This window comes from Haematobia irritans, chromosome 5, assembly GCF_050003625.1.
Source record: "Haematobia irritans isolate KBUSLIRL chromosome 5, ASM5000362v1, whole genome shotgun sequence".
Classification (NCBI taxonomy): domain Eukaryota; kingdom Metazoa; phylum Arthropoda; class Insecta; order Diptera; family Muscidae; genus Haematobia; species Haematobia irritans.
This window is the reverse complement of record NC_134401.1, coordinates 109,812,373-109,832,753: the sequence shown is the minus strand read 5'-3', so window position 1 is coordinate 109,832,753 and position 20,381 is coordinate 109,812,373. Positions and strand designations below refer to the sequence as shown.

At 34.2% G+C, this 20,381-nt stretch overlaps 2 protein-coding genes and 1 long non-coding RNA gene across 6 annotated transcripts in view; 1 reads left to right on the top strand and 2 right to left on the bottom strand.

Moving 5' to 3' along the window:
• Positions 1–1,503: 1,503 nt before the first annotated feature.
• LOC142238297 (uncharacterized) lies at positions 1,504–2,825 on the bottom strand. The gene is made up of 2 exons (XM_075309903.1): positions 2,554–2,825; positions 1,504–2,495 (listed from the first exon to the last, which is right to left on the bottom strand). The coding sequence occupies exons 1-2, from the start codon at positions 2,673–2,675 to the stop codon at positions 1,541–1,543; spliced, it is 1,077 nt and encodes a 358-aa protein (XP_075166018.1). The 5' UTR covers positions 2,676–2,825; the 3' UTR covers positions 1,504–1,540.
• Positions 2,826–3,099: 274 nt separating this feature from the next.
• LOC142238298 (uncharacterized) lies at positions 3,100–4,719 on the top strand. Its single transcript, XR_012722692.1, has 2 exons — positions 3,100–3,177; positions 3,415–4,719. It is a non-coding gene; the product is annotated as an uncharacterized LOC142238298 (long non-coding RNA).
• Positions 4,720–11,020: 6,301 nt separating this feature from the next.
• The window catches only part of LOC142238682 (uncharacterized), a 40,740-nt gene continuing 31,379 nt past the window's right edge, over positions 11,021–20,381 (bottom strand). For 3 of the 4 annotated variants that reach the window (XM_075310392.1, XM_075310389.1, XM_075310390.1), the window contains exons 2-4: positions 16,639–16,765; positions 12,256–12,315; positions 11,021–12,187 (exon numbers count right to left, since the gene is read on the bottom strand). In XM_075310392.1, the coding sequence (XP_075166507.1) occupies positions 12,028–12,187; positions 12,256–12,315; positions 16,639–16,765 (347 nt within the window). In that variant the 3' untranslated portion in view covers positions 11,021–12,027. Of the gene's footprint in view, positions 12,188–12,255; positions 12,316–16,638; positions 16,766–18,320; positions 18,508–20,381 lie in introns of those variants that run through there. The other variant, XM_075310391.1, reaches the window with a different exon arrangement.

The following is a 20,381-nucleotide window of genomic DNA, read 5'->3' as shown; positions in this document are numbered from 1 at the left end:
TATTTTTCTGATATATTACGCAGATTGTACAAAATACAAATAAATTAAAAATCGGAATATTCTAACACTCCTTTTTTTTCTTATGACAAAATTTTGAAATTTTTATGGTAGTTTCAAATGTTTTGTCCGATACTGTAGATAATGTAAACCATTTCCCGGGTCAAATTTATAATTTATTATTTTTAAAAGCAAATAATTAAAATTCAGTTTTGCACATCAGCTGATTGTTTTCTTTCACGATGATCCTTGTGCCATTGATCTCAGCGTCTTCGCCATTTTTATAGTTTTGGAAGCTTTTACTGTCCTTGACACCACTGTGGTATCACAATGGACTTAATAGTCTAAGTGAGCCTGATACATCGGGCTGCCACATAACCTAACCTAACCTAACCTACTGTCCTTGAATATATATCCACATTTTTTCCCGCATCAAATTAAATATTGTTTCTTGATTTTCCGACATAGAATTGCGTCAGAAATAAAATTATTTTAAACCGAAAAAATTAAAATTAATTTTTTGCAATCAGATGATTGTATTCTAGTGATATCGGCCTTTTATTATGGAGTAATTCGTCTTGCTGTCGCCACTTCACAGGAATACCAAATTAATGACGAGACGACTTAAAAGCGACAGACGACAAAAAGCGACGGCGAGAGCGACTTCAGGAATAAGGGTGATGATCTACTAGTCTTTTCTCACTCCAATAACATGTTTCGCCTTAAACTGTTTAATTATTATTAGAGTGACATTCTATAACTTTTATTTCAAATTTACTGATATTTGCTTACTATAGGTACCATTTATCTCCCTCGTTTGCTATGGCTAGGGGTTCTGCTATTGTTGTTAATATCAGAATAAGTTATCATTCCATTTCATACTCAGGCTTAAGAATTCTATGTAATGTATTTATTGGCCGCGAAGGCTTTTCTATTACAAGTCTAAATAAATGAAATGAAATTTTGTCGCTCACGAAATGATAACATCAATCAAAGAATTAATTAGAAATAAAAAATATATGTACTAAACACTATCAATTAGTTTTTTATTATAAATACTTTGGTATGTACAAGTCATAAAGCCTAGTAATCACATACAAACATAAGAAAATTTGACTTTAATGTTGGTTTGATCGCCGATGAAAATTGAAAGACATTACACTGCACTTAAAGGAATATTCTGACTTCTAAGCAAATACGAGACATATTCTTACCCTCATATTCATACAAATTCCTTCGATAAACAGTCAGTAAATTATGAATTCTATTCTAATATATTTCTCTTACTGTGTTTGCTGCTAGTTTAAGTTTTAGTGCAATGGAGATTAAAAACAACAGAAAAGGTAATTCCAATTTCAGCAAACTGTGACTGCTTTCCCTTATTCAGCCGACTTTTTGCATTTTTAGCAGGCTTCTTCTGGGTCTGCTAACAAATAACTTTTGTTTTGCATTTATTATGCCCATACTAAAAATTTCAATATGTCTATTTTTTATGCTAATAAAACATTTCATGTTTTTTATTGTTGTAATTGAAATTATTTATTCACCCAAACTTTTGAATTTCTATCGATTTTAAATACATAGGCATTTTCTTTATTAGTTGTTTGTTCTTCAAAAACTTCATTGCCACATCTTGGCATTTAAATTCAACAATTAGCGAAAATGTTTCTCGATATGTTTCTAATACATAAACTTTATGAATATCTTGAGTTTTAATTCTTAAGCCAAGTTTTTTACCTATATATATTACATTATTTTGCAATGAATAATTCAATGAATTAATCGGAATCTTCGTTATTAAGAGTTCATTCTCCATAGGTTGATGGCAAGCACCACCACTAGCTCCTTTGGAAATATTGTTGGCAACTGAGGTGTCTAGGCATTGTGCTGCATTAGGGCTAAGTACTTCCGACTCCTTTGGGCCAAGTTCTTCTTGATATGCTTTTTTCTCTTCATATGATTTATATCGATCCTTCAATTGCTCGTTTTCGTTTTTAAGTTCTTTGTTGGAATGCAACATTTTTTCTATTTCCTCCGAAAAGCTCTTTAAGATAGTTTTTAAATGATCATTTTCTTCTTTTTGCACAGCAAGATCTGTACGAATTTTGTCAAAATCCTGTTTTAACTCATCGTTTTCTTTGGTTAGTGCCGTCACAACAGAATCTGAAAATTCTTCCTGCTGAGTGATTTCATTTGTAAGGGCAAACACATGTTGACGCATTTTTTTCTCCATGCTTTCTAGATTGGCAATTTTTACTTTCAGTTCTCTTATGACAACGTTTAGTTGGAATATTTCCTTTTCCGATTCGAAACGAATATTAGCCATGTCAATACCCTTATCGTGGAGACAGGTTTTGAGGTCTTCATTTTCTCTTTCCGACTTTTCCAGAATTACGGAATATTCTATATCATTTTCAGTTTTTCCGTTTTCGAAATCTAAGTGTAATTTGTGGTTAGGCACATTGAATTTCTTACATTTTGGACACACGGAAAAAGACCTAATGAAATGATATGATTAGCACTTATTTGATCTGAATCTTACCAATCACAACCTACCCCTTTTGATATCCTGATAAGCAATTATAGTGGAAAATATGACCGCAATTAGTGCTGCAAATATCATCCACATCTTTGAAGGCTTCAAGGCACCTAGAACACCTTAAATTCAAATTCGTCATGTTTTTGGTTGTTCAAAAAATAATGCGACGCTTTCTTCGACCCTCTTTGCTTAGACGAACTTGCCTTATCAATGAATCGCTAAAACTGTGGACTTCCCATAATGAGCGAAGGGGATTCCCACCAGACATTCGAGAAGTAACAGGCTGTTACTGTTACTAACAGCTACTATATTCAGTATTCGTATTGAAAATCTGTTTATTTTCGTGGTTACTTTTTCCCATACGATTATGCGCCGAAAAATAACAGGGAGACACAAAAACGTCAAAAACTAAATTAATATAAGACAATATATTAAGAAAGTATAAATTAAATTTAATTTATGCTTTCTCGTGCTCAAAAACAATGAGTTATACAAAGAACATGGTAGAGAATAACATTACCTACAAATTGGTGTGCCACATGTGCCAGTTCAATGTCATTTAGCTTAGTTGTTTGTGGGTACTGGTGGACAGTATTTCCAGCGCTGAGGCCATGAATGGACTTCTACTTAATACCTTAAAGGTGGGTATTAAGTAGAAATTGTACATGTTTTTCGCAGTTAAAATCTTAACTGTCTTCACCCTCTAATGCCCCAATCATAGACCAAGGAAGTATAGACATCTTAAGTGAATTCACAGCGTTTGTCTGCACCCTTTTTTTGATGAATCATGATCTAATGATAGACCAATTATGATCTAATAGACCAATTAAATATCGAGACATACTTTGATAATTCACCATGGTTTTGTTTATTTGCAGTGCGCAGTCATTCCACTCAATTACGCAGTCAAGTGACACAATTTCTTTTTGGAAAACGAGAATAACCGTACAAATCAGTCAATTTGCATTACAAAAAAGGTGTGGATGTATAGAATTTTACATGTTTTTCCAATATTTGGTGTTTCATCAAGAAAACAAAGGAAAGAAAACAAATTAAAGCCAAATTAAATAATCACTCAATTGCAGACGAGAAAGAGCCTTCTACGGTGTGCAGACAAACTACAGCGCAGTGAATTCACTGGAGTTGTCTATACCTTAATTGGTCTATGGATTAGATGCCACTAGGGCTGTCATTCGGAATCGATTTTTATAAATCCCGGGATTTGGGATTTCAAAATATAGAATCCCAGGATTTTTTCGGGAAAGGAAAAACAAAAAATTATGATAAAATAAATTAAAAATCAATTTCATATCGCTGTCTTACTCAGCAAAACAATTTAAGAATTTTGATTAGATTAGGTATATTTTCGTACACTTGTATTAATCCTTTTGTACTTCACGGTTGTAAGTAACTACTCTTTTTCAAAGGAGGACCTTATCGTTAACTTCGATTTTTGATGAAATTGTGTTTTTTTATAATATACCTCATGTATAATAGATTCTTACTCAAGGTGTACCATAAATGTTTATTAACTCAATTTGTCGGGTATGAAATCTAAGGGCAGTTTGCATTGAATGACACACATAAATTGGAATTATTTTTTCGGGATCCCGAAAAATCTCGGGATTCAAAATAAAAAATTCCGGGATTAATCCCGTCCCGAAAATCCCGAGACGGAATTTATTCCGAGTGGCTGCCCTAATGCTAACATTTTATATAGAAGATATTCGCTATTACATTATATTCACATAATTTTCGAAATCTTGCTTTTTCGAGATGTGAAAATCGCCTTCCATATAAAACAAAATTTCAAATGTCAAAAAAGCGAATAATACCAAAGTTGATTTTGTTACATAAAAGCTACATGGCCATAGAAGTGACAAAGAAAATTTCTTTGTGTGCCTCCTAAAATTTTATTTTAAATCGTAGTTCAAATACTTAAATATCACATTTCACAAATTTCATTTTTAGGGTCTAGTGTGAACATGTAGTTAATACAAAAAGTCGCTTGCTTTCAAATTAAATTGGTTATGTTTTCTTTATTGTTAAAACATTTTATCGGAAAATTCTATGTGATGAGGACCCCGTACTTTAATTGTAAGACATTGCCATGTTGTGTAGGTAAACATTAAATAAATTAGAATAAATAAAAATATACATATATAAATATAAAAGTCTTCTAATCTACAATATATATTTGCATTATTTTCGCCTGTTTAGCAATACTGAATACTGCAATAAAAATGCTATGTAAATCAATCTTATAACGAATTTTGTGCGCTTTCGTTATTGGCATCTTTATTTGGGTGACATCATTGCGGCCATAGGTGGAGGCTGCTGATTGGTGTAAAAAGCTTGTTGCACACTAGAAAAATATTAAATACATTAAAATGGAAATATTTAACAAAAAACAGAAGATTATTATGAATATTCACGGAATTGCATGTTTGAAAAAGTTAACTCTGATATGCGATTATATACTGCCGATTTGTTAATTTCCAGAATGCAAAATGAATCATTTAGTTTTACAATATTAAGGTGGGTTGAAATATTGATTTGGTTCGACTTGTAAATATAAAATGAAAATTCCGATGACTGATTATTATTTTAAAAAGAGGGGGATGAGCCAAATCAACAATTCAGAATGTGCAATTTATTTAAAACGAATTTTTAAAGAAAAGTAACAGTGAAAATAATACCGGCATTTTGGAGAAAAAAAATCCATTAAATTATGATATGCAATTATATACTGCCGATTTGTTAATTTCCAGAATGCAAAATCAATCATTTAGTTTTACAATATTAAGGTGGTTGAAATATTGATTTGGTTCGACTTGTAAATATAAAATGAAAATTCCGATGACTGAATATTTTTATAAAGAGGCAAATTTCGCCAGTATTTTGGTCTGGCCTCCGGTAATGGGTATTACGCTCGAGATGAGCTTATAAATTCAAAAATAAATCTGCAAAATCAGAGCAAAATTGTAATTTTTGGCAAATTTTATTATAACTTGAAGGGGGATGAGCCAAATCAACAATTCAGAAGGTGCAATTTATTTAAAACGAATTTTTAAAGAAAAGTAACAGTGAAAATAATTCCGGCATTTTGGAGAAAAAATGCATTAAATTAGATAAATATACACATCAAACAAGAATTACATTCAAAAGCAAAAATAGAAAAAACAAAAAGTTATAAAATTAAAAGATATAACGAGGGTACATGACTATGACAGAAGCAAAAAACAAAAAACATTTAATAATATGAGGTAATTAATAATAGGGTAATAAAAAATGGTAACAAATATAGTATGAATGAAAATGATCGAATAAAATGGCGATAAATCAAAACATTGTTATAAACTTTTAATCAAAATGCATTCAATGAAGAATGAAAGACTGGCGCATTTCGACATTTGTCTTCAAATAGGCTAATCTACTTTTGATATTGGCCAAAATCTGCTGCAAATATTTATATGGTAATTCTTAGACAATGAATAAGGAATAATACTTCAGCTCATGTAAGCTGCCACAACTATGAAAACATTATGTTGGGCCGAATGGCCTTTGTTAAAGCATCTACCACGGGAGCCATCGTGGTGCAATGGTTAGCATGCCCGCCTTGCATACACAAGGTCGTGGGTTCGATTCCTGCTTCGACCGAACACCAAATAGTTTTTCAGCGGTGGATTATCCCACCTCAGTAATGCTGGTGACATTTCTGAGGGGTTCAAAGCTTCTTTAAGTGGTTTCACTGCAATGTGGAACGCCGTTCGGAATCGGCTATAAAAGGGAGGTCCCTTGTCATTGAGCTTAACATGGAATCGGGCAGCACTCAGTGATAAGAGAGAAGTTCACCAATGTGGTATCACAATGGACTGAATAGTCTAAGTGAGCCTGATATATCGGGCTGCCACCTAACCTAAACCTAAACCTAACCTAAACAATAAGTTTCTTAATTGATGTGACCTCGATAATAAAAAAAAATTCGTTACTGTTTTTAATAATTAAAAATATAAATGAAAAGAAACGTATTTTTGTCACTTTAACACGGCTTTGTCATTGACGGGGGTAAATTTAGACTGCAGGATACGGCTTGGACTCATTCCAAAGTACATGAGATGGGAGAACTTAGTAGGACTAGACAGGTCCTCGTGAACCCGCCTGGGACAAACCCTTAGGAACCGGTATTATTTTGCTCATCCCAATTGCACCAGAAAGAAAACCGTTTGGAATATGTTGACCCATAGGTAAATGTCAAGATCCAATATAATTTTAAAATCAAAAGAGTATAGAATACAATAAATTATTAATATAAATTATTATTAATTAATGCTACCAGATTCTATATTTAAGTGCCTTTGTAGTTTAATTTTGCCAAATGCTTATAAATTTTTACTTGGTAAAAATACGATTTTCAATAAAATAACACTTAATATTCCTGTTCGATTTAACGAATTTTTCTAAATAACGAAAGGACCTGACAAAATAACCGAGCTTCGACTGTATATCGAAATTTCTATTACTTATACTGGATTCATAAGTCCTATGTTCGATTTTCCCATTGAAATTTTCTTGGTTATTTTGTCAAAATAGTTATTTGCAATACACAATTTTACTCAATTCATGGGTTCTTTTAGCTTTTTTTATGAGTTTATGGGAATATGTTTTCATTGATATTTTGTAATTATTCAACAAAAAAAAGTAAACACAAAATAAAGATCTTATCGATTCGAAAGCCGAACGTATTACCGGCCTTAGCAACATTTTGTGCATATTTACATATTCTTCAATAAAGGTGGGTATTAAGTTCGAGTTTAGCCGCTAAAATCAAATGAAAATCTGCAAAACGGAACAAAATCATATTTTCTTGACAAATTTTATTTTCTTTAAAATGGCTTATTATAGAAAAGTAACGGAAAAAATTGCTGTTTTAGCGCGATAATCCCAACTTAATACCGGCCTTAAGATACGCATGACATGTGTCCACACAATTTTTCAAAGAACTTCTCATCGACCTTGTCTTAACCAGAATAGAAGTCCGAACGAATATGGATATCTATAAAATCTTCACTGCTGTTGCTTGTGTGATTGAGGATGTTCTTGTCCTTGATTAGCTGATCGCTATTGAAATATGATTTTTTTATACTTTTTTAACATTTTAAACAAAAATGTTAGGTTTTGTTTCTTACCCGCCCCCATGTTTAACATGTTTTAACATTTTAAACAAAAATTTAAGGTTTTTTGTTTTCTTACCCGCCCCAATGTACCATATGCATACAAGCAAATATACAAATATACTCACTTTGTTCCATAAATCTGACTATCTTTTGGAATCTGGGTCACTGGGACACTACCTAATGGACCAAAGGAGCAGATGTTAACTTGGTTCAAATATGGAGGACTATTATTATTTACCTTCTTCTATTATAATAACATTTTGACGATGTTTCCTTTTACGTCTCTCAGTTAGCATATATATTAACCAACACACCAAAAATATTTTTAGTGCAACTATAACCCAAATGACAGAATTCATAATTCAAATTAATGCAAAAAGCAAAACTATGAAGTCAACGTTCACTTTTATAAGTGCACAAAACAATTTAGTGGAAATGACAATTCACAATGGGTTCTTACATTAAGATGTCACAGCTTGTACCTAAATTGGGGCAAATTTGCGTAGCGTAGGCGAACTGCATATAGTGCGCACAGTAATATTAGACATGTTTTTTGTGTTTAAGGGTGGGTATTAAGTTCGAGTTTAGCCGCTAAAATCGTCATTTTTCCACGATTACTTTTAGGGAATACAAACTTTGTGACAATTTTCTTTGGGCTATTCCCCACCAAGTTATAATAAAATTTGCAACAAATATGTGTTATGTTATGCCTTTTTTACTGATTTAGTTTTCACTTTAGTGATTTTAGGTGGGTACTATGTTCGGTTTTCGAGTTGAAACTCACTTTATTTTCGCGATTACTTTTCCTTAAATAATCGAAATTATAAATGAAAACAAACTTATCCCTGTAAAGTCTTGTCGAAATCTGGAAAAACAAGAAACATCGCATCAATTGAGTTAATTTATCTGCTTTATATTGGAATGTTTTAATAAAGTAACCACGAAAATTTCAACGCGAACGTCGTTACTTTTTCGAGGCGAGACGCGGATCATCTATTTAAAAATCTATAAACTATGATCGGAACATCGACGCACATGTGCTCTATCCAGAATATCTCATCACATTGAATCTCGCATGGGTTGCGACCCATCAAGGGAGTAAAATGATCAAGTTTAAAATTAATACTTGTACAGTATTTTTTTAATATTTATTGTTATAAATTAATCAATTCTTAAAGTAATTATGTAGCTTTTTGGTAAAATATGGCCTAAGGACATCATCTGTGCAAGTCTCGTCAGTATTGCCAGATTGAATTTTCGTAAAGTTACGATTCTTTGTATTACAATAGCCATTTATTGTGATTAATTTGTGCAAATATTATGAAACTAAATGTAAACAAGTATGTACGGCCGTAAGTTCGCCCATGCCGAATCTTATGTACCCTCCACCATGGATTGCGTAGAAACTTCTACTGAAGACTGTCATCCGCAATCGAATTACTTGGTTTGCGGTAACACTTGCCGAGGGCAAGGTATCTTAAAACTTCCTAACACCGTCTTCTAAATTTCAAGGTAGTCCATACGTAGTATATATTAAACTTAAAAAGGCCGATTAAATACGTATATAATTAAGTTTAATGTTTTTATAGAAATAAAATTTTGACAACATTTTCTATAGAAATAAAATTTGGAAAAAATTTTCTATAGAAATAAAATTTTGACAAAATTTTCTATAGAAATAAAATTTTGACAAAATTTTCTATAGAAATAAAATTTTGACAAAATTTTCTATAGAAATAAAATTTTTACAAAATTTTCTACAGAAATAAAATTTTGACAAAATTTTCTATAGAAATAACATTTTGACAATGTTTTCCATAAAAATAAAATTTTGGTAGATTATTTTTGGCTCGAGTGGCAACCATGAACCGGATCGGATGAATTTTGCTCCTCCAAGAGGCTCCGTAGGACAAATCTGGGAATCGATTTATATGGGGGCTATATATAATTATGAACCGATATGGACCAATTTTTGCATGGTCATTAGAGAACATATACCAACATCATGTACCAAATTTCAGCCGGATCGGATGAAATTTGCTTCTCTTAGAGGCTCCGCAAGCCAAATCGGGGGATCGGTTTATATGGGGGCTATATATAATTATTGAACGATGTGGACCAATTTTTGCATGGTTGTTAAATATCATATACTAACACCATGTACCAAATTTCAGTCGGATTGGATGAAATTTGCTTCTCTTAGAGGGTCTGCAAGCCAAATTTGGGGATTGGTTTATATGGGGGCTAATTATTATTATGAACCGATGTGGACCAATTTTTGCATGGTTGTTAAATATCATATACTAACACCATGTACCAAATTTCAGTCGGATTGGATGAAATTTGCTTCTCTTAGAGGGTCTGCAAGCCAAATTTGGGGGTCCGTTTATATGGGGGCTATACGTAAAAGTGGACCGATATGGCCCATTTGCAATAGCATCCGACCTACATCAATAACAACTACTTGTGCCAAGTTTCAAGTCGATAGCTTGTTTCGTTCGGAAGTTGGTGTGATTTCAACAGACGGACGGACGGACATGCTCAGATCGACTCAGAATTTCACCACGACCCAGAATATATATACTTTATGGCGTCTTAGAGCAATATTTCGATGTGTTACAATCGGAATGACAAAGTTAATATACCCCCATCCTATGGTGGAGGGTATAAAAATAGCAGACAAAGTTTGCTATTTCAGCAAACAAAGACTGCTGCCCCTTTTTCAACAGACTTTCTGCTGTTTTAGCAGACTTTTCTGCTGTCCCTACTAACAAATTCCATTGGGTGTACGATAAGTACGAATATTTGTTACTACAGTAGTTTACGGATATTAGCACATACGATTTTTGAAATACCATGTATTTTTTTGTATGAAAAATGTTTTGTATAGTAAAACTTTTATATACCCATAGAAAAAAATGCTGCTGTTAATAGCTAACACTGTCTGCTGTTTTTCAGCAAACAAAATACTGCTGTTTCAGCTGTTTTTTCGTCAACATTTTGACGATTTCGAAGTAATTCGCCCACAATTTGGAAATGTTTCAAGCTGTTCCAAGTCAAGTTGAATTTAAGAAACTGAAAAGGTATTGTATTTGGGTATTGGGGGTATTGATTGAATTTTCCGCGAAAAACTCACAAAAAGGCGGTATGCGACGGTGCATTATCATAGTGCAAAAATAAAAGCGTTGTCGACTCATATTTCCTGCATCTTTTTACGAATAGCTGCTGGAATTCCCAAACCGTTTTTCCTTGCCCATTTCATGCTAAGCTCATGAGCCTGAAATCAATTTAAAAACATTACAAAAAATATGGCTGTTTATTCGATTTATTTGTTTCTTCAAGCAATATGGAAAACATTAAAAAAATTAAATCAAACTATTTCTATAGCTTACATAAAAAAACAATACCTTAATCCATAAATATAATATGGTCGGAATAACTATGGGGGTGCGCGTATAAAGAGTTCTTCACGGAAAAGCAACGTTTTCTTGGAAGTATGACAGTTTATTACAAATAATAAGGATTTCCTTTCACTTAACTGTTTATACAGAGATTTGTATCACAACAATAAAAGCTTTTAATGCATAGTTTCTTTTTCGGGGGTATTTATAAAATTATACATAATTTGATTTATTTCAATAACATATTTGTATATAGTTTGCTTATATTATATACACATAAATTGTGTAAAGTAAAATACAATTTATGCTGATAATATGTAAACCTGATCTTTGTGTACTAAGAATTATCTAGAATACACATCTAAATATATTTTGGCTTAAACATCAACAGTATATTATATGATTGGAGGAAGTATGTACTCTAATAGAAAAAAAATTATCACTTCACATCATATGTGATACCAGCTATTGTTGCTAGAGATTATAATAATAAAAAAATAAATATCGGTATCTTAACATTGGAACATCCAATTTTCGGGAGTAGTCTCACGTGTTATCGAGTAAAAAATATTTAGATAGATAGATTGTTCATATTTTAAGACAAATGAAATGTTAGAATAGGACATTTACCTATAGGTGTACAATTATGCGTAAAACAAACTCAAACTATGTAATATTTTGCTCCCAAACAAAATTTATAAATAAAATTCATTAAAAAAAATTCTATAATTTTATTTTGGAGCAAAGTATTTTTTATTTTGCGTTTAGTTTAGTAAGATTATCTAAATGCTTCCTCCCTACCAAACAATTATGGCATATTTGATTATTGTATTCATGTTGTTAAGTCTTAGAGGATGTTTTTAAATCCTTTTTGTGTGTTTGTGTTTTTTTACAGTCATTATTTGGTTGGATTTTATTGTCCAGTATAATTTGGATTATAAGGTGCTTGCTTTTCATAGGTAGCATTGTTGGCAACACCAGATCCAGCAGCACCAACGGCCATATCATATGATGGAGGATTCATATTTGCAGGCGCTGGCACGGGTGGATAAGGTGCCATATAGGGCTGTACTCTGTAAATAAATGCGAAAAATTAATTAGCATTCACAAGTAAATATGTCTGTGTGTGTTCTATACATACCCTGGGGCTGGAGGTTGACCTGTCGGCATTGGCATTGGCATAGGCATCTGTGTAGGTGCTCTGAAATAAAAGAAAATATTAGAAATTAGAAGCGTTTGGAATAAGATTTGAAACTACAAGCATTTTAATTAAAACTACATGTTGAATGTTTTATTGGAAGCTCATGTTTACAAGCCCATAAAGTCACGGGGATTTGACTAAATGGAAGTTATTCATGTTGGAATAACAAGTTAGGTTAAGTTAGATTTAAGCGGCAGACCGCTTTATTTGTGATACCACATTAACGAAAAATGCCTATTAAATATAGGTTTCTTTCTTTCCGTTGAACCCACACGATTATTTTCTTCTGTTGAACCACACTGATTGTTCCAAAAATAATAGCAGAGTGCTTAAGATGACATTTTGCAGGTCTGCCAGTAATCTAAAGCTAAAGGGTGGTTAAATTGTAAGGCCCGATGTTGAATGTGAACCACACCTAACCGCCAAGTTTTTTTCCGAATTTTATTTGACATTTCTCTATTTCAGACTTACTCAATTTGAACCGTGGAGAGATACACAATCCAACAACATGTTAAATGGTTCCAAGAAATGGCAACAGTGGATGATCAGGTCAGGCAGTTACTGTGAATGGTGTTCGCTATCGTGAGATGATAACGATGATAACTTTTTATGGCCCGAAATGGAAGATATGGATGTGGACGATATGTGGTTTCAGCAGGACGGTGCCACTTGCCACTTGCTCCGGTGCACCGGAGGTCAAATCTGGCGATCGGTTTATATGGGGGCTATATATAATTATGGACTGATATGAACCAATTCCTGCATGGAATTGGTTCGTACCAAATTTCAACCGAATCGGATGAATTTTGCTCTTCGAAGGGGCTCCAGAGGTCAAATCTGGGGATGGGTTTATTTCGACCAATTTTTTCATGGATGTTTGAGGCCATATACACACCACGTACCAAATATCAACTGAATCAGATGAATTTAGGTCTTCCAAGAGGCTCCGGAGGTCAAATCTGGTGATCGGTTTATATGGGGGCTATATATAATTATGCACCGATGTGGACCAATTTTTGCATGGTTATTAGAGACCATATACTAACACCATGTACCAAATTTCAGCCGGATCGGATGAAATTTTCTTCTCTTAGAGGCTCCGCAAGCCAAATCTGGGGATTGGTTTATATGGGGGCTATATATAATTATGCACCGATGTGGACCAATTTTTGCGTGGTTGTTAGAGACCATATACTAACATCACGTACCAAATTTCAACCGAATCGGATGAATTTTGCTCTTCGAAGGGGCTCCGGAGGTCAAATCTGGGGATGGGTTTATATGGGGGCTATATATAATTATGGACCGATTTCGACCAATTTTTTCATGGGTGTTTGAGGCCATATACACACCACATACCAAATATCAACTGAATCAGATGAATTTAGGTCTTCCAAGAGGCTCCGGAGGTCAAATCTGGTGATCGGTTTATATGGGGGCTATATAAATTTATGCACCGACCATACATGGTGTTAGACCATATACTAACACCATGTACCAAATTTCAGTCGGATTGGATGAAATTTGCTTCTCTTAGAGGGTCTGCAAGCCAAATTTGGGGGTCCGTTTATATGGGTGCTATACGTAAAAGTGGACCGATATGGCCCATTTGCAATACCATCCGACCTACATCAATAACAACTACTTGTGCCAAGTTTCAAGTCGATAGCTTGTTTCGTTCGGAAGTTAGCGTGATTTCAACAGACGGACATGCTCAGATCGACTCCATACAAGAGGTGTATGCAACCATACAAGAGGTGTATGCAACCATACAAGAGGTGTATGCAACCATACAAGAGGTGTTGAATTGATTCCTTTTCCTTCGCACCATTACAGCTCATACAGTAGTCATTATACTTCACGCCAATAATTGTTGCAAACTCCCCTACCCGGCAGCGACCCGTTATGCCCAATAGTGACCATGTACCAATAGTGATATCTGACGTCTTGAAAACACTAGCATATCCATCGTGAGTCATATTTAGATAGAGCCATATTTGCATGGTGTCGTTTCAATCCTTGGAAACGTTTCAATCCTAGCTAACATAACCTAATAGCTTCCATGTAGCTAGAGACATACCAACAGATTCTTGTTTCCCTGGTATAAGTAAGGTAGTTCCTAGCCTTGTATGCTACTGTGACCCGGTATCCATATTAGATGAATTTTTTTAATGCTCTGCCATCTCGCTGAGAGATTTGCGGCCGTTTTCGAGATAAAGAACATATGCATATCCAGCGTGAGTCATATTTAGATAGAGCCATAATTGCATGGTGTCGTTTCAATCCTTGCAAACGTTTCAATCCTAGCTAACATAACCTAATAGCTTGCATGTAGCTAGAGACATACCAACAGATTCTTGTTTCCCTGGTATAAGTAAGGTAGTTCCTAGCCTTGTATGCTACTGTGACCCGGTATCCATATTAGGTGCATTTTTTTAATGCTCTGCCATCTCGTTGAGAGATTTGCGGCCGTTTTCGAGATAAAGAACATACGGTCTAAGTATTTTAAGCTTTAGGTCTTTTTAAACCTACTTGTCCATCCCAAATATATCGATTGCTCCAATCGAAAAATCTATGTAATTGTTAATACCCGGTGTCTGTGTGCACTACGCTTGACTCTGGGGATTAGAGTTTCAAATTTCTTATCGAAGAGCCATATCAAGCTTCTGCAAACGCAGTTTTAAAGCAATTAATAGAGCTCGTTCTCTTGGCGTCGAGGATTTGGTCCGGGAAACTTTTCCAGCACATATGAGCCAGACATCGCGTCTATCTATACATGTTTCAGCACAGACGAGTGCACATTACCAGAGCCTTTAGTATAGATCTGGCAGGTTAAGGTTTTTATGCTCAGAAATTTTTGATTTTTCGATATAATCATGAAATTAATTGATCCAATTTTTTTTTTAATCTAAATTTATTTATTGCATGAAAGACTAGAGTATCGTTGAGCCAAGTATAAAGGGTGATACGGTCAAAATTTGGTCAAGGGAAAACGCGTGTAAATCGGTGAAATCGTTTATTTAAAAAATTAAATTAAATTTCTTTTTCAAGTTCAATTAGTATAAAATTCAGGAAAAATATTCAGTTAGGCTTTCGCTTTTCCAAATCCGAATTGCCGGACCTCACGCTTGACACCTGCTATCAGATTTTGTACAGCCACCTTGTCCACCTTCTTCGCCGCAGAAAGCCAGTTTGCCTTGAACTGCTGCTCGTCCTTAGCAGTTTTTTTGGTCTTCTTTAGGTTCCGCTTGACAATAGCCCAGTATTTCTCAATTGGGCGGAGCTCTGGCGTGTTGGGAGGGTTCTTGTCCTTGGGAACCACCTGCACGTTGTTGGCGGCGTACCACTCCATGGCCTTTTTACCGTAATGGCAAGATGCCAAATCCGGCCAAAACAGTACGGAGCAACCGTGTTTCTTCAGGAAAGGCAGCAGACGTTTATTCAAACCCTCTTTCCGGTAAATTTCTTGGTTGACAGTCCCGGAAGCTATGAAAATGCTGCTTTTCAAGCCACAGGTACAGATGGCTTGCCAAACCAGATATTTCTTTGCGAACTTTGACAGTTTTATGTGCTTGAAAATATCTGCTACCTTTCCCCTTCCTTTTGCCGTATAAAACTCCTGTCCCGGAAGCTGCTTGTAGTCGGCTTTGACGTAGGTTTCGTCGTCCATTACCACGCAGTCAAACTTCGTCAGCATCGTCGTGTACAGCCTCCGGGATCGCGCTTTGGCCGTCGTATTTTGTTTATCGTCGCGATAGTCCGGTTCGTTTTTTGGCTCGATGCACGGTTGTAGACGATACACCCAGCTTATTTGCGGCATCTCGGAGAGAGAGGTTAGGATTTCGCTTGAAACTACCGGCAACTCTCTTTGTCGTCTCAGCGGCTTCCGGTTTTCATTTCCCCCCCGATCCAGAATTCCTGGCTGTCGACAAACGTTCCCCAAACACTTTAATTACATTTGTAACGGTAGATTTGGCAACTTTTAGCGATTTTGCCAGCTTTGCGTGCGAGTAGCTCGGATTTTCGCGATGCGCGAGCAAAATTTTGATACGCTGCTTTTCTTGCTTGGACGGCATTTTGACAACTGAAGAGTGAATTCCAAAATCAAAATAGGAGCAACATTCTACACACACACCTTCAAAATGAGGGGTGTTCAGGTTTTTTAAATGCAAAATTGAAAGAAATACGTCAAGTTTATATTGACCAAATTTTGACCGTATCACCGTAGATTATTTTCAAAAAATAAAATCGAAACTTTTCCCAAATGCTTGTACTTATCGGACCATCTTCGTATATACATCTTATTTGCATAATTAAACATACCCTTGTGTTGGATAAGGAGCTGCATAAACTTGTGGTTGGTACGCTGCCATCGTGGCGCCCGCTGGCATTTGTGTAACAGGATAACCACCAGGAGCAGTATGTGTGGAAGAAGTCACCACAATAGGAGCTGCAAAGAGGAATAAAGTAAAATATCGAATTATATAAGGAATCAAAAATAAAAAAAATGGAACATTCTTTCATTGTTGTAAAATCCAAAGATTACCCATCTCAATGATTTCAAAGATTATTTTTTTAAATCAAAAATGTTTTTCTTTGGTTTTATGATAATTTGCCATCCAAGATATACGAATTTAAAGGAGAGACGCAAATTTTAAAAATGCATGTCCTAAGTTTACTGAAACAAAATTTTAAAGCAAATATTAAGATCTTGGCTTTAGTTAAAATTTCTTTATATTAAACAAATTCGACTTCAATATTGTTTAAATTGTTTGTCCTAAAATTTGGTTATATAACCTTTCATAATAGGTCAATATGTTTTCAGTGCTTCTTTTGCCAAAACAAAATCATAATATCATGTATGGTAAAGATGTTTAGGAGCCACCGGGGTGCAATGGTTAGCACGCCCGCCTTGCATACACAAAGTCGTGGGTTCGATTCCTGCTTCTACCGAACACCAAGGTGGATTATCCTACCTCAGTAATGCTGGTGACATTTCTGAGGGTTACAAAGCTTCTCTAAGTGGTTTCACTGCAATGTTGAACGCCGTTCGGACTCGGCTATAAAAATGAGGTCCCTTGTCATTGAGCTTAACATAGAATCGGGCAGCACTCAGTGATAAGGGAGAAGTTCACCAATGTGGTATCACATTGGACTGAATAGTCTAAGTGAGCCTGATACACCGGGCTGCCACCTAACCTAACCTAACCTATGATAAAGATGTTACTTCCAAACATAAATATTTTTCTTTACGTAAATTAAACTGCTTTTATTTTTTACAAAAAGATACAGAGGCGTTTTTTTTGAGTGTGTAAGATGTCGATGTATAACACTCTTTATAGCTTTCATTATACACAGAAAAAAAAAACTAAACTAACGCTAAATTTAACTTATTTTTATTGTAAAAAAATATTTGTTAGTAGTTAATTATTTTTATTTTTTTTTTATAATTAATTCATTTACATATAATAGTGCCCCAGCGCCGCTTCGACATTATTTGCGAAATTTTCCACAGACCAATAAAATTTTCGTTTTTTTAAGTATGTCTCAAATATTTTATGAACTAAACGTGAGTATAAAGTTCGATGACCGTACACATAAGTTCAATATGAACTAAAGCAAATGAAAATTTTCGTACGATTCCCAAAAATAGTAAGAATGAACTACTGTATGGTTAAAATGGTCATGATTTGGCGCCAATGATTTTCTTCTTAAATTTTAGTTAATTTCTTCTTCTATAAGAGGGTATAATTTCATGAACTGAAGTTAAAAAATACAGCAGGACATTAAATTTTCCTGGTTTTAACAACGCTTTGGGGAAATCTCAAACTGTGAAGTAAAATTTAGTTCAATTTTCGTACGAGTTAGTTTATTCTTCCTATAAAACAGTTTACTTTTTTTTCGGTGTACGGAATGATAGATATTTTGCGTTTTGCGAATTTATAGTTTGCATTTTATATATTCCATTTACAACAATAGGTATTTATATTTTTAAAATAACATACCTGCCCGACCAAGATTTGATTGCCTCGCTCTTTTTCGTCGTATAAGCACAATTGCAGTTGTAGTTATAAATATGAAAGATGCAAGTGATAAACATATAATAAGCACAAACATATTGTCGAGGAGGATATTTAAAAATTTAATAACAATTTATTAAAATAAATTAATATAGTTTAATGTTTGAACGCTCCTTGTGGACTAATAATAAAAAATCAAATTTTGTGAAATCTTGACCCTTATTAATGAGTAATACCAACCAACTATAGTCTTTTATAATCGAATTGATATCAAATGTTAAGAATCAGGAGAATGTGCAAAGAGATAAAGAAAAAAGGAGGGTTGCAGAGAGAGAGAGAGAGTTAGCGCTAGTTATCTACATATACAAGAGGCATCTAACAAATAGGTTCTAGCAAGCTAATCTCTGTGCCAATAGCATATCTGGGAGAAAGTTCAATTGATTGGAAATTGAGAATGAGAGAGAGAGTTGACGCTAGTTATCTACTTATACAACAGACATCTAACAAATAGGCCCAATCAAGCTAATCTTAATGCCAATAGCATATGTGATAGCATATCTGGGAGAAAGTACAATTAATTGGGTAGTGCTACATACAAAAAGAAAACGAATTTGGTTACAGCAAACATTTAAAGTTAATAGCTAGTTGTGATAGTAAAAAGTCATCACTGTATAAACCTTCAATTTTTTTTTACCAGCTTGTTGTTTCTTTTTTATTCATAAAATCCTAACAACCAAATGCACTGAAAAAAAGCATGCCCGGTTCCAAAGATTTTGTCTTTACTTTAAAAATTTTGGTATTGATTCCGAGCCAAAGAAGCGGAGAATACAAGTAAGGATACTTTTAAGACACAATTCTCTTTTAAATTTGGGTTTTGTGTACTTGCTTCTAGGAAGTAAATTTAAATTTTTCACTTTCTCAGCTTTTTTTTCTTCATATGCTATCAAAGTCCTTTAAAATCGAGTTAACGACAACTTTATTTTCCAAATTAAGACTGTACTTCCAGTAGAAATTATGCTATGTTTCAAGTAAAAAACGTCTTTAAAATAAAGTTTTGAAAAACATGTCCTATATTTAAACGATTTTTTGCTTTGTAGTAAAGATGCAAAAAGACAACAAATTTAAAGACAATTTCATTAAATTTAAAGAATTTTTCTGAATTATTAAAGTTGACCTTAGTCCAAACATTTTTTCTTTCATGTTATGATACCCATTTATAAGTCAAATCACTTAATTATAAGGACAATACGACTTCATTTAAAAGTTTATCGACTTTTAGACAAGGAAAAAAACTTTATATTAGAGAAATGCTCAGCAAAATTTGCATTCGTATTTTAAAGACGTGAAATCTTTGACCTCACGACAATATTTTTTTCAGGGTGAGAATTAGTATGGGCATATTTTAAAGAATTCAAAAAGTGTATACTCAGCAACTTAACTTATTCCGTTTGTAACACATCGAAATACTGCTCTAAGACTCCATAAAGAAGATATTCTGGGTCGTGGTGAAATTCTGAGTCGATCTAAGCATGTCCGTCCGTCTGTTGAAATCACGCTAACATCCGAACGAAACAAGCTATCGACTTGAAACTTGGCACAAGTAGTTGTTATTGATGTAGGTCGGATGGTATTGCAAATGGACCCATATCGGACCACTTTTACGTATAGCCCCTATATAAACCGACGGTCAGATTTGGATTGCGGAGCCTCTTGGAGGAGCAAAATTCATTCGATCCGATTGAAATTTGGTACGTGGTGTTAGTATATGGTCTCTAACAACCATGCAAAAATTGGTCCATATCGGTCCATAATTATATATAGCCCCCATATAAACCGATCCCCAGATTTGGCTAGCGGAGCCTCTAAGAGAAGCAAATTTCATCCGATCCGACTGAAATTTGGTACATGGTGTTAGTATATGATCTCTAACAACCATGCAAAAATTGGTCCATTGATAAAATTTTCTATAGAAAGAAAATTTTGACAAAATTTTCTATAGAAGTAAAAGTTTTTCTATAGAAGTTAAAGAAATAAAATTTTTGACAA